Source organism: Colletotrichum spaethianum (assembly GCF_022836535.1).
Source record: "Colletotrichum spaethianum MAFF 239500 DNA, contig18, whole genome shotgun sequence".
In the NCBI taxonomy this organism is placed as follows: domain Eukaryota; kingdom Fungi; phylum Ascomycota; class Sordariomycetes; order Glomerellales; family Glomerellaceae; genus Colletotrichum; species Colletotrichum spaethianum.
The window spans coordinates 684,569-698,436 of NW_026054788.1; the positions used below are offsets into that span (position 1 = coordinate 684,569).

At 51.2% G+C, this 13,868-nt stretch overlaps 2 protein-coding genes across 2 annotated transcripts; both read left to right on the plus strand.

Annotated features, from left to right (window-relative positions):
- Nucleotides 1-1,563: 1,563 nt before the first annotated feature.
- On the plus strand, nt 1,564-9,616 carry ColSpa_07309 (highly reducing polyketide synthase azaB; the record flags this gene model as incomplete). The annotated part of the gene is made up of 9 exons (XM_049273521.1): nt 1,564-1,784; nt 1,841-1,974; nt 2,030-2,143; nt 2,199-2,353; nt 2,418-2,849; nt 2,874-3,013; nt 3,072-6,500; nt 6,533-8,738; nt 8,804-9,616. 9 exons carry the CDS (start codon nt 1,564-1,566, stop codon nt 9,614-9,616), a joined length of 7,644 nt encoding a protein of 2,547 aa, XP_049129478.1.
- Nucleotides 9,617-10,526: 910 nt separating this feature from the next.
- On the plus strand, nt 10,527-12,324 carry ColSpa_07310 (endoplasmic reticulum mannosyl-oligosaccharide 1,2-alpha-mannosidase; the record flags this gene model as incomplete). The annotated part of the gene is made up of 3 exons (XM_049273522.1): nt 10,527-10,904; nt 11,145-12,131; nt 12,205-12,324. The coding sequence occupies 3 exons, from the start codon at nt 10,527-10,529 to the stop codon at nt 12,322-12,324; spliced, it is 1,485 nt and encodes a 494-aa protein (XP_049129479.1).
- Nucleotides 12,325-13,868: the final 1,544 nt, after the last annotated feature.

The following is a 13,868-nucleotide window of genomic DNA, read 5'->3' on the forward strand; positions in this document are numbered from 1 at the left end:
TGTGTGGCTCCATTAAGACAAAAGAAGAAACCGCCATGTTGGCGGCGAAGAGCTGTGAGGACCTCCGCGACTAAAGATAGTGTGCAATTGTGCGCGCTTTTTCTTGTCTACTGACCCCGCTGGGGCCCCCGCCAAAGGTGAGACAACGGATGGGAAATGGGTTCCTGGCGCATACCCTAGCCCAGTTAATCGGTTTACTATGGGGCATTCAGATCTCAACTTCCCCGGGCTCGTGATTTCATTCTTAAGTGGTTTCTTGACTTGGGCCCCGCCTCAGAGGTGACCGATAATGCCAGAGCAGCGTGAGAACGTTCCATAGTATCGTCAACGAATTCGCATTGACCGGGCATAATTATTTGAATGAGGCTGAAGTTGAAACACATGTTGACCTCTTGTAGTATAGCCCATGCTAGGATCAGTATCAACATGGCAAAGACCCAGAATTTCGAGAAAACTAGTAAAGAAAGCAAGTAAAATAAGTCATGGTGAAGATGTGCGGTTGATCATTGAACTATATTTTGAAGCAAGATGAATGCGCAAGTAATGTCACCAGCTTCGACACTGCCTTGTCTAAGAGCTGATAACGGGTCGTATTCTAGTCCAAAAAGCTAGCATTATCAACTGAGAGACCACCTAAAATCTATGAGAGGGCTCACTGATGCAAATTCAAGTGAAATGAGATTGCGCAGACTTGTCATCTGTCAAGATTCAAAGTGTCACAAACAATATTGGTGCCGACATCCATTCGGACTAAGAGATCGGGAATAGCAGCTATTTGCTACTGCCCAAAGTAAAAATGGAGGGTTCGATTTTCCTAGCATCCGCTCCTTGCAACATCGGGCGATAAGCAAAGATGAGTCAAAAGCTTGGTGCAGCGTTGCCGGCGGCACCTTGGTCTGCGTGTCTTCATTCTCTGCCCACAATTGACGACGCCCACGTGTTCAAAAATACATTGAAAGCTATCTTTACCTTGTGATTGGGTGTTGATCAACGGTTTCGGCCTTGCTGGGATATCTCGAGACCCGAGTCAGCGGTCCGGCATATAGACCCACACGGCAATATCGGATCCAAGGGCTCATGCTCTCGTGGACCCATTCAACCACCTCAATCCTGGAGATGGAGATAGTCCACAATGAATCCCAACATCCCCAGATTTTTCTCGTACTTGGCAAGCCCTTGGTGATCGGGTTATAGAACTCCTTTGACAAGGGCATGGAAACTACCGTGCAACCAATCTGCCTTCTAGTTCAGAAGTTGGGAGTCAGCAACGTGCCTGGAGCTTATGATTACATTGGTTCAATCATTTAGATGGAGTCGATCGTGGTCGGCATATGGGCCGTTATCTTGGATAGAGATCTAAGCAACGCGAACAAGCTGCGGAATCCTTCGGACAGAGTCTCTTCGAAGCAGAAATATCATATTCAAATCTCCCTCCAGCTTCACTCTCCCTCTTGTGTTCTTTGACACTCAAGTCCCTTTCAACCTCGACTTCATCATAAGTTTACGATACCCGTTAGCCACCCACTTAGTAATTCTGCTTCTTTTATTTGCCTATTCCGCAAAATGCCGTTTATTGACGCGCCCGCCAGTGCCTCGAGCACAAATCAGCCCATTGCCATCATTGGCATTGGTCTGAGAGCCCCAGGAGATGCTTCTGACCCAGAGAAGTTCTGGCAGATGCTCCTGGATGCTCGTTCTGCGCGCTCTGAGATCCCCAAGGATCGCTACAATGTCGATGGTTTCTACCATCCTGATCCCGAAAGACTGGGCAGCATTCAGCCAAGGTAGTCTGCATGATGCTATTGTAACCTTTGAGTGGCATCAGCTTACCTCAACTCAGGCACGCACACTTCTTGAAGCAAGACTTCAAGGTCTTCGACGCGCCCTTCTTCTCTGTCACCCCCAAAGAGGCTAAAGCAATGGACCCTACGCAGCGAATGCTTCTCGAAGCCGCCTACGAAGGTTTTGAGAATGGTAACTAGCCGACTATGGAATGATTGGCATTGAAATGCATGCTGACTTAAGACAGCTGGTTTGAGGCTAGAAGACGTCTCAGGAACACAAACGTCATGCTATATTGGGACGTTTACCAACGACTTTGTTAACTTACAAGCCCAAAGTAATGAGGCGCCTTCTATTTATCGTTAGTTTCAACTCCTTCGATCATCCATAACTATACTTTCTAACGTCATTTCAAGATGCTACGGGTCTGTCATCGTCCTTGGCCTCAAATAGGCTGTCTTGGTTCTATAACCTCAAAGGTCCCTCAATGACAATCGACACTGCATGCTCGTCAAGTCTGACTGCCTTTCACTTGGCTTGCCAGAGCATTCGTACTGGAGAAGCAGAGATGGTAAGAAAAGTCTCAGGACGCAGCGATGTTACGACATAACACTAATCCAATTCTCTGACGGCAGAGTGTAGTTGCGGGTGCTAACCTCATGTTTGGACCTGACATGTCCATTCTCCTCGGAGCCGCCAAGATTCTCTCTCCTGAGGGCAAGTCCAAGATGTGGGATGCAAACGCCAATGGTTTCGCTCGTGGAGAGGGATTCGGTGTCACCATCTTGAAGCCTCTTGATGCTGCGATTCGCGACGGAGATACCATTCGAGCTGTCGTGCTGGCTTCGGCAGCAAATGAAGACGGCAGAACCCCTGGCATCTCATTGCCAAACAGCGAAGCTCAGCAAGAGCTCATCCGCACAGCTTACCGCAACGCAGGCGTTGATCCTGCGGAGACGGGCTATGTTGAGGCTCACGGCACCGGAACGCAGGCGGGTGACCCGTTGGAAGCTCGCGCCATCTTAAAAACGATTGGAGACCATCCCGGTCGCAAATCTGATCTCTATGTAGGCTCAGTGAAGAGTTTGTAGTTTGAATCCCTGAATTTGATGCTTGTAGGACTAACCCATTTCTTAGCCAATATTGGACACTTGGAGGGCGCAGCTGGTGTTGCCGGTATCATCAAGGCTGCTTTGGCTGTAGAAAGAGGCCTGATACCTCAGAACCTGTGGTAAGTCTTCAAACGAGAGCGAAGGTTGAAGAATTCTTTACTAAGTCATCCTTGTCAGGTTTGAGGAACTCAACCCCCAGATCCAGCTCCCAGAGAACGTCAAGGTTCCCACTACACTTCAAGTGTGGCCGCACAGTGGCCCAAGACGGGCGAGCATCAACTCCTTTGGTTTCGGAGGAGCCAACGCTCACGTGATCCTCGAAGACGCTGCATCCTATTTATTCCGTCATGGTCTCCCAGGACGCCACTCTACAACTCCTGAACCAAGACTCCCTACCATATCCAGTGCGAGCAGCGATAATGGATCTGACATGGAGACATCCAGCAGCGTCAGTAACGACGAACTTACTTCGAAGCTCTTCGTGCTTTCTTCCAATGATCAAGAGGGCGTGAAGCGCAACGTGGAAAGATTGACAACCTACTTGGATGGGAAGATCTCAAGCAAGTCTTCTTTTCTGACTGATCTTTCGTACACTCTCTTTTCCAAGAGAACCATGCTACCTTGGAAGTCTTTTGCCATTGCATCTGACGTCGCAAGTCTTCGCCAGAATCTCGAGAAGATCCCCGCTGTGGTTCGATCCTCCAACTCCTCGGTGCCAAGAGTAGCCTTCGTTTTTACTGGTCAAGGTGCTCAATACTTCCGGATGGGCAAGGGACTCTCTGTCTACAAGGCATTCCGAGACAGCATGCTGCGCTCCGAGTTGATTCTTAAGTCACTAGGTTGCCCGTGGACTTTGACTGAGGAGCTGGAACGTGACGAGGCGGACTGTAACTTGCGCCGAACGGACTACAGTCAGCCTGCATGCACCGCTTTGCAAGTTGCTCTTATCGACCTCTCAAAAGCATGGGGTGTCAAGCCAGTCGCAGTAGTGGGCCACTCTAGTGGTGAGATTGCAGCCGCTTACTGCGCAGGCTTCATCGACCATGAGGCAGCGGTCAAGATCGCTTGGCTGAGAGGCCAAGTTTCCCAGACAGTTTCTACGAATGGCGGCATGTTGGCCGTCTCTGCTAGCGCTGAAAGTATTGGCGAGCACCTCCAATCTCTCAAGCTTGGCAAGGCCATTGTCGGCTGTCTCAACAGCCCCAAGGCGTGCACCGTCTCTGGTGACAACGTTGCCATTGACGAGCTGCAGGAGATTCTGAAGGAGGCACAGATTCCATGCACACGACTACCTATGGACGTTGCCTATCATTCCTTCCACATGGAAGCCGCAAGGGAGAGATATGAGACTGTTCTGGCGGGCATCCCACATGGTTCCTCTGAAATTCCCATGTTCTCATCTGTGACCGGCGCGCAGGTTACTCCTGAACAGATGAAACCATCTTACTGGGTTGACAATCTGGTTTCCCCAGTCAACTTTGTTGGTGCTGTTCGTTCTCTCCTGTATCACACGCAAGGCAAAGCTCGATCCCACGACAGAACCGCTTTCGCTAGCGTCTTTGTCGAGTTGGGCCCTCACTCTGCTCTACGGAGCTACCTTCTCGACACCTTTTCCACCGAGGACCGATTTTCCGACCTCTCCTACACCACAATGCTCAGACGAAAGTTTGACGGAGCCCAGACAGCACTCGAGGCTATGGGGCAGCTCTGGTCTAAGGGATGTGACGTTGATATCAACCAAGTGAACGAAGTCTCCGACAACACAAACATGCTGGTCGACCTGCCGCCATATGCATGGAACCACACACGCACATTCTGGGACGAGTCCTATCTCAGCCGCGAGTATAGACTTAGGGAGAAGCCTCGGACTGACTTGCTCGGCTATCGTGTCTCGGGTACGCCGGATCCGACATGGCGTTGCCACCTACGGTGCACCGAAAGCCCATGGATCCGTGAGCACAAGGTTCAGGGTGATATTCTATACCCCGGAGCAGGCATTGTTGTCATGGCAATCGAGGCAGCTCGCCAGCTTGCCGAGGAACACGCCACGGAGGAGATTTACGGATACGAGCTCCGCGATGTTGCCATTGACACCGCTCTCAGGGTCCCCGACACCGAAAAAGGTATTGAAGTCATGATACAACTCCATGGTCGCCGAACTGGAACAAAAGCCGCACCCTCCTCTACTCTGAACGAGTTCTCCGTATCGTCTTGGTCTGAAGAGATCAAGGAATGGACAGTACATGCACGGGGTCTGGTCTCCGTTACCTATAAGTCCTCGATTTCCCCCGCCATGCAGCGCGAGCTAGCCCTTGAGAACGAGCGCTACGCACAATCTTTCGCCAGCGCCAAGAAGATCTGCCAAAAGCCCGCCCGCAGCTTCCTCTACGATACTGTAGAGACTATCGGCATGCAATACGGGCCGACATTCCGCAACATGACGGAACTGTTTGCGGGTCCGAATGCAAGCTACGGCGTCATCAGCGTTCCGGACACAAAGTCTGTCATGCCCAAGGGCTTTGAGTACCCTAGCGTTGTTCATCCTGCCACACTGGACTCCGTGCTCCATCTTCTATTCCCTTCCATCAGCGGCGAAGACCAGTCTCTTAGTGAGGCGGTGGTTCCCTTCTCTTTTGATCGCATCTTTGTCTCAGCCAAGCTTTCGGGTGTTCCTGGAACTAAACTTCATGGATGCTCCACCGCCCAGAAGACTAGCTACACGACATGGAAGTCCTCCATCACCATATCAGAGGACCTCTCAGAGCCCATGATCATCATGGATGGTGTGTCTCTGGCTTCTGTTGGCGAAGGAGATGCTCAGAAGACCCAGGAGACGAGGGCCTCTTGCTTTGGTCAGACTTGGCACGAGGACGCTGATCTGCTTGAACCTTCGCAGATCAAAAGTTTGGTTTACAAGCGCACCCTGAAGAGCAAGGACGATGAATCTGTCCTTGATAAGCTTGAGTACGTCTGTCTGGTTCACATTTACCGATGCCTCGCCTGGCTCGAAAGTGAGGAAGGCAAATCTTTCGTACCCCAGGATGGGTTCTGGAAACTTTATGTCGAGTGGATGCACGATACCATCAAGCAATTTCCCCCACTTGCAGCCAGCGAGGCAGAAGTCGAGGCGGAGCTAGATGCCGCTCGCAAGAGGATCGTTCTGTCTGAGAGTGGTGACATCACGGTTCAGATGGTCGATCGCATTGGAGAGAACCTCAACAGGATTTTCATGAGGGAGGTCGAGCCTCTTCAGGTCATGACCGAGGGTGACCTGCTGTACTCGTTCTACCGTGGTGCTTTCGGAACGAGCTTCAACACCAACGTTGCTGAGTACGTGGGGATGATCGCAGACAAGAGCCCCGGGGTCAAGATCCTGGAAATCGGGGCTGGAACCGGTGGCACAACCTACCATGTCCTCGAGCGCCTGCGCAATGCGGATGGCACTTCCAAGGCAGCCAAGTATTGCTTTACGGACATCTCCCCCGGATTCCTCGCCAAGGCTGCTGACCGCTTCTCTAACGATGCATCAATCATGGAGTTTACCACTCTGAACATTGAAAACGAGCCCACGGAGCAAGGATTCACCCTGAGAGCTACGATCTCATTGTCTGCGCAAACGTCCTCCATGCCACCAAGAGCATCCAAGAGACCTTGGCTCACTGCAAGTCTCTGCTCAAGCCAGGCGGTCGCCTCGTACTATCAGAAGTCACCATCAAGCGTATCTTTTCAGGGTTCATTATGGGTCCTCTCCCCGGATGGTGGCTTGGTGAGGATGATGGCCGCAAGGGTGGTCCTCTCCTGGACGTTGAGGAGTGGAACACTGCCTTGGTGCAGGCTGGTTTCTCGGGTGTTGACGTCGACATTCGTGGCGATCGGGAGGTGTCGAAGGAGCCTGTCTCGTTGATTCTCTCTACGAAACCACAGAAGGAAGTCTCCGGCCCTTCTCAGTTCGTCATTATCAGTACAGGGTCCGAAGCATCTGAGAAGCTCAGCCGCTCGATTCAAGAGCACCTTGTCTCTGCGGCTCAGAATGTCGCCATCGTGCGATGGGACGATCTTGATACCTCCAACAGCCAGTTGGACGGAAAGTATTGTCTCTCTCTTGCAGAGTGGGAGAACCCGGTCCTTTCCGACCTCACAGACGACAACTGGGAGAGATTGCGCCAAGTCATCCTCGGCTCCGCTGGCACTCTCTGGATTACGGGTGGTGCCGCAATGGACTGCCCGGAACCTATGAAGTCCCTGATGGTTGGCCTTTCTAGAGCTATTCGCAACGAAAACGCAGGAGTTCGTCTCGCCACTCTTGACCTGGAGACATCCGGCAGCATCAACTTCGATGAAGCTGCAAAGAACGTTCTGAAGGTAGCTATGAGCCACAGCCGCAGCGACGGTTTCGATGGGGAATACGCTGCCCGTGGCCGCACTGTTTACGTCCCGCGAGTAGAGAGAACCCTCAACGTTGACGCTTCTCTTCGGAAGTACGAAGCCAAAGGTCAGCCAGAGCTTGTATCATTCAAGGGCTGTGGACGCCCCCTCAAGCTCACCATCAAGACTCCTGGTCTTCTCGACACTTTCCGATGGGAGGAGGATGAGGTCTACTACGAGCCCCTGCCCGAAGACTGGATCGAGGTCGAGGTCAAAGCAGTGGGTCTCAACTTCAAAGACGTCCTCGTCGCCTTGGGCAACCTCGCCGAGAACAAGCTCGGTGTGGATGCATCAGGTGTTGTCACACGTGTGGGATCAGCCGTTTCGGACTTCAAGCCTGGTGACCGTGTAATGACTGCATCTTGCGATACTTTCGCCACATATGTTCGCTTCCCCGCCAAGGGCGCCATTGCTGTTCCTGAGAAGATGAGCTTTGAAGAGGCAGCTTCTATGCCCCTCATCTTCCTTACGGCCTACTACTCTCTGGTTACTGCCGGCAACCTTGTCAAGGGCGAGAAGATCTTGATCCACGCTGCTGCTGGAGGTGTCGGTCAGGCTGCCATCATGATTGCGCAGCGCAAGGGAGCCGAAATATTTGCCACTGTCGGCTCAGAAGAGAAGAAGAAGCTCATAATGGACCAGTACGGTATCCCAGAGGATCATATCTTCAGCAGTCGTGACAGCAGCTTCGCCAAGGCTGTAATGAGGGCCACCAATGACCAGGGCGTGGACGTTGTTCTCAACTCCTTGGCCGGCGAGCTTCTTCGGTTGTCATGGCACTGCCTTGCCAAGTTTGGACGATTCTTGGAGATTGGTAAAGCCGATCTTTTTGCCAACACTGGTCTCGACATGAAGCCTTTCCTGGATAACAAGGCGTACATCGGTGTCAACCTTTTGGACTTCGAAAACAACCCCACACCTCGAGCTGTTGCTCTCTGGGAGGATACGGCTAAGCTCATTCACGACGGTTCTGTCAAGCCCATCGCGCCGATTCAACTATTCTCAATGGCTGAGGTCGAAAAGGCTTTCCGCTTCATGCAGGCTGGAAAGCACATGGGCAAGGTCGTTGTGCGAGTAGATGATGCTGACATGGTCCCTGCTGTCCCCCGGACTCCCCGCGTTGGTATTGAAGCTGATGCCACTTACGTCATTGCTGGTGTTGGTGGTATCTGCAAGGAGATTGGTCGTTGGCTTGCTGAGAAGGGCGCCAAACATCTGGTTCTGCTATCTCGTTCCGCTGCTAGCAGTGAGGAGAACAAGGCGTTTGCTTCCGAGTTACAAAAGACGTACGAAGCCACAACGTATGCATACGACTGTGACGTCGGAAACAAGCAAGCACTTCAAGGAGTTTTGGATGACCTGAAGTCGAAGAATGTCCCTGTTATCAAGGGATGCGTCACTGGCGCTATGGTTCTCCGGGTAAGTTCGAACGTTCTTTCACTAAATCCATCAGCACGTGTTGCATTGCTAACCACAAGTTACAGGATACTCTGTTTGATAAGATGACTGCAGACCATGTCCGTACAACCGTTGGTCCCAAGGTCCACGGAACTTGGAACTTGCACGAGCTTCTTCCCAAAGAACTTGACTTCTTCGTCATGCTCAGCTCTCTCGCAGGTGTCATGGGCCACCGCGGACAAGGAAACTATGGCTGTGGCAACATCTTCCAGGACTACTTTGCTGCCTACCGCCGTAGCCAGGGTCTGCGTGCCATGACTATCGACATTGGCTATCTTCTGAGTGTTGGCTTCGTTGCCGAACACGACGAATACGTCGACCATGTCAAGGCCATGGGTCTCAAGGTCATGCACAAAAGTGATCTTCACGGACTTATGGCAACTGCCTTGGAGGGCTCTGATGCACACCCGCCTCAGGTAATGTGTGGTCTTCCTTACAACGAGCACGACGATGCCTGGTACTGGATTCAAGATCAGCGCTTCGCTGGCCTTAGGAAGACGGCCGCCGGTTCTGGCGCTGGTGGTTCTGCCAGTGTCTCGCTCCGTGACGAGCTTGTCCGGTGCGGAAAGGCTGATGATGAGGCGGTTCACTTGATCACCTCTGCTCTGGTGCAGCGTCTGGCCAAGTTGATGATGATGCCTGAGGACGATGTTGACGCGGGCAAGCCACTGAGTGCTTATGGTGTTGATAGCTTGGTTGCTGTTGAAGTTAGAAACTGGATTGCCAAGGAAGTTGCTGTCGAAGTCAGTGTTTTCGACATTATGGCCAACATCCCGATGAGGCAACTGGCAACGGACTTGGCTGGCAAGAGCAAGCTTCTCGCTCAGGATGCATCATAAAGAGCTGGATGAAGATGGATATAGAAACAGGAAATTCGTGTCGGAGCGGATGCAGCGTGCCAGGGTTAGTTTGTTTTTCTCTGTTCAAAGTGTAAGCGCAAGCTGTTTTTAAAGATAGAGAGGGAATGACAATATATTTTCCTTCCCCCTTTTCAATCACTGCTTGTAGTGTCTGGATGAAGTCAGGAAAGCGCTTGGAGGGTCACCTCGATAGCTCCCGTCATCAAGGCGCAATAAACAAAGAGCTCCATAAATCCTTTGTGATGTTAAAGGTGGTCTCTTTGAAGACAAACCAACGCCAGAAATTCCAGCTGTTCAAGCGTCGCGGGTTGAGGATTGCATACGCAATGAAGTAAGCGATGACCGAGTACACTGGAATTAATAAATGTTTCTGGGCGATTGAGGGCTTCACGCCCATACATGACCAGGGCAGAAAACATTTACCAAGAAGCAGTTTAGACCCAGTCAACAAGTGGATAAATCCGCCCGATTATGAGAGCATAAGCTGTATTGTTGAAACCAAGTTGCCGTTGATGATGATATGGGAGGTGGGAAGGGAGCGTTGAAATTGAGTTAGTTTGGAGCTATGGCCACGCGTGCCCTGCTCACAACAGACCTCAACACCGAGGTATGTGTTTCTATTAGCCTGCCGCTTGTTTCGGCTACCACCCGTTTGTCTAAGCGCCCGCTGCACTGAGCTGTATGTCCGCCGTCGTCAATCCGCCAAGAATAGATGTATTCATCCATGCACTCGTTCCAGGTGGTAGTTAAGCTTCATCAGCCCCCTGTCCTGTGACAGGTTCGCCAACTTTGACCAACTGCATTTGTATCCCGTGCTCCCCTTCAATTTTTGCAGCAAGATGAACATCTCATCTCGACGAATTTCCTGTTTGGCATCTCATCTGAAACCATGATTGTACCTCGCCGGCCACCGCGCCTCACCTTGATCGTCGTTTTCGTCTTCGTCGCCGTGCTATTGCTCTACAACCCGTACTGGTTGTCCACGCCTGTCGTTGTTCTGAAGTCGCCGGACTCGCCGCAACACCACGTCCGATTCCGTCCGAGTTCATTCAACTGGTCGGCCGTACGCCAATTCTATCCCATCTCTGACGCCATCACGCCTCTCCCAAATGGCAGGCCGCTTCGGCTCCCTCGTGTCCAAAACGTCTACGGCGCCGCGAACCCACACCCCGAAGCTACGAAACGCCAGAAGGCCGTCCGAGACGTCTTCAAGAAGAACTATGATAGCTATAAACGCTATGCGTGGACCCACGACGAGCTCACACCTGTCAGTGCTCGGGGAAAAGATACCTTTGGAGGATGGGCTGCCACGCTAGTCGACTCGCTGGACACGCTGTGGATCATGGGCTTCCGTACAGAATTCTATGCTGCTGCCGAAGTTGCTGCCCAACTGGATTGGGCTATAACTACCGAGAAGAGTGCCAACATATTTGAGATGACGATTCGGCATCTGGGCGGTCTCCTCAGTGCGTATGATCTCAGTGGCGAGACAGCCCTTCTCGAAAAGGCGAGAGAGCTTGGAGATATGCTCTACATGGGCTTTGATACGCCTAACCGAATCCCTGGGTTCTGGCTGAATTTCGAGGACGCCAAGAAAGGTACCCAGCTAGCGGGCTTACACGATCCGTCGACCTCCCCGTGCTCGTTGTCCCTCGAATTTACACGCCTTTCACAGCTTACGGGCGACATGAAATACTTTGACGCTATTAACCGAATCACCCGCTTCCTTGAACGGACTCAATATCAATCAAAGCTCCCCGGAATGTGGCCCAAGATGATCAATTTCCGGGAGGAGAGAGTTGATACAGACAACGGGTTCTCGTTAGGTGCACTTGCAGATTCACTATATGAGTATTTGCCTAAGATGTATACCCTTCTTGGCGGGCTAGATAAGACATATGAGAAGATGTATGTTGGCGCAATGGCGATTGTGGAGCAGCACCTACTGTTTCGGCCCATGACGGAGGATGATGTTGATATCCTCTTTGCTGGTGACGCCTATATTTATCCTGATCGAGTTGATCACATCGCCGAAGGTCAACATCTGTCTTGTTTTGTAGGCGGAATGCTGGGTCTGGGTGGTAAGCTGTTTGCCATTGACAACCACATCGATCTTGGCGATCGCGTTGCTCGCGGCTGTGCGTGGGCTTACGATGCCATGCCTTCTGGGCTCATGCCAGAGATATTCAATCTTATTGCCTGCTCTTCAATGACAGGAAACTGCCGATGGGACGAAAAGAGATGGGAGCAAGAAGGTGACAAGAGGCTGCGAAAAGGATTTAAGAATGCGCGCGATCCCAAGTACATCCTCCGTCCAGAAGCTATCGAAAGTGTCTTTCTTCTTTATAGAATGACTGGACAGCAAGACTTACAGGATATTGCCTGGAACATGTTTCAATCAGCCATCAAAGCGACTCGGACAGAATTTGCCAACTCTGCTATTGCTGATGTTACCGTTCCTTCCGACGAAACCCAGAAAACAGACTCTATGGAGGTATGTATCCCCCACCCCTCTCCAATCTAATCCCAAAACCATGAGGGCCTTATTAACATGAACAAACCTCCAGAGTTTTTGGCTTTCTCAGACGCTCAAGTATTATTATCTGATTTTTTCTTCACCCGAGCTCATTAGCTTGGATGAATACGTATTCAACACCGAGGCCCACCCTTTCAGACTCCCGACATGATGCATTGGAGGGGGAAAAAGACAACGCTGAACAGCACCGAATTCGCAGGGCTTGTGATTACAACGAACAGCAAACGATACCGTCGTGTCACAGCAGGCGTATGGTTTTAGGAAGAAAACATGACTACTGGTTAGACATGTATACAGTTTGGATAGATTTCACCTAGATCCTAAGGACTCTACGCTCCGGGATTTTTTTGGTGGATGGCATGAGACCAGAGTACATACGGTCTTCCACGCAAAGAGTGGGGGGTACAAGACGCGTGATTTCAATCACCCATTAGCTAGCAAGACTGTCAAAATGACTAGAGAATGTCCAATCTGTTGAACTAGGTGTTCAAGCAGTCAGTCTTGATGCTGCATACATCAACGGGACAAATCTGTTCACAATCCGCCCGTTGACCTGGTTCAAGTTCGAATCGAGCATTCTAGCCTAAGCCACGCCCCCGGTGAACATTTTTGTAAATCGCTCCACCCTCTCGTACATCTTGATCATGAAGCAACGAGAGTATCGAACCATTGAGAGAACAGGTCAGCCCGATGTCCCTTGGCAATAGGAATGGCCCCGAATGCCTCCCAAGCCTCATCACTGGTAACTATTTTCTTACTTGAGAGCTCCCAGTTGACTTGTCTGTCACGTTCGGGTTGTCGTTCTTGTTGAAGTTGATCAAGTACCTCATCATCTTGGCTGTTCCATGCCGAGTTTGTGCCGTTCAAGCTGTTCAGCACGTTCTTGATCTCGCTCATATAGGAAGCTCCCTGAGTCTGGCTAGGAGGTGCGTGGTCCCAAATGTAGTTATAGACAGGCGAAGCGGCGTTTGCTGGCCACAGCTTGTGTAGTCGGTAACCCTAAGGTCTATGATTCGAACTTAGAGTAGACTGTCTTGGTGTCTCGCTTGCTTATCAGAGTAACAAGTTCATTGGAATACAGTAGACATCTCAAAGCAAGTCATATCACCTGCAGGACTCCTAACTAGCCAAGGTTTTATCAATTATACTTTCGACTTCCATTAGGACTTGCTTCTTTCGACAGTCGTCGCCGACGCACGGATGGAAGCTCCAGCATCATGGAGGGGGCTGCGAGGGCTTTGAAGTGAAAAGTGCAATAAGCATCAAGAATATCTTGGCGTCGTTGAGCTTGGCGTTCTGGGCAATGAATCACTTGCGGGGAGAGTGACAGAATTGCTGGTGGGACGGGAGGTATTTATCGCCAAGGGAGAGCCAAGCGACAGCAAGAAATGAGCTGCATTATGAACCATGAATACGTTCCGCGTGCGCCCAGAGCTTAGGCGGCTCCATTTGCTGTGCCCACACGCATCTTAACAGCCGAATCGAAGAGGGAAGGTCTCTAAGCAATTCGGCCTCCAGTGGCGAGGGGGAAAAAAGAAACCAGAATGGTCTGCTGTTTGGGGAGGAGGTGTGTCGGGGTTTCGACGATTTCGCTACTATGTAAAAACAACATGGAATCAGTGGCCGTGATACTTGGTCGAGCCAATTTGGGATGTCTTAGCCAATCGGTAGACGCATCGTTCCTTTTTTCGGCAA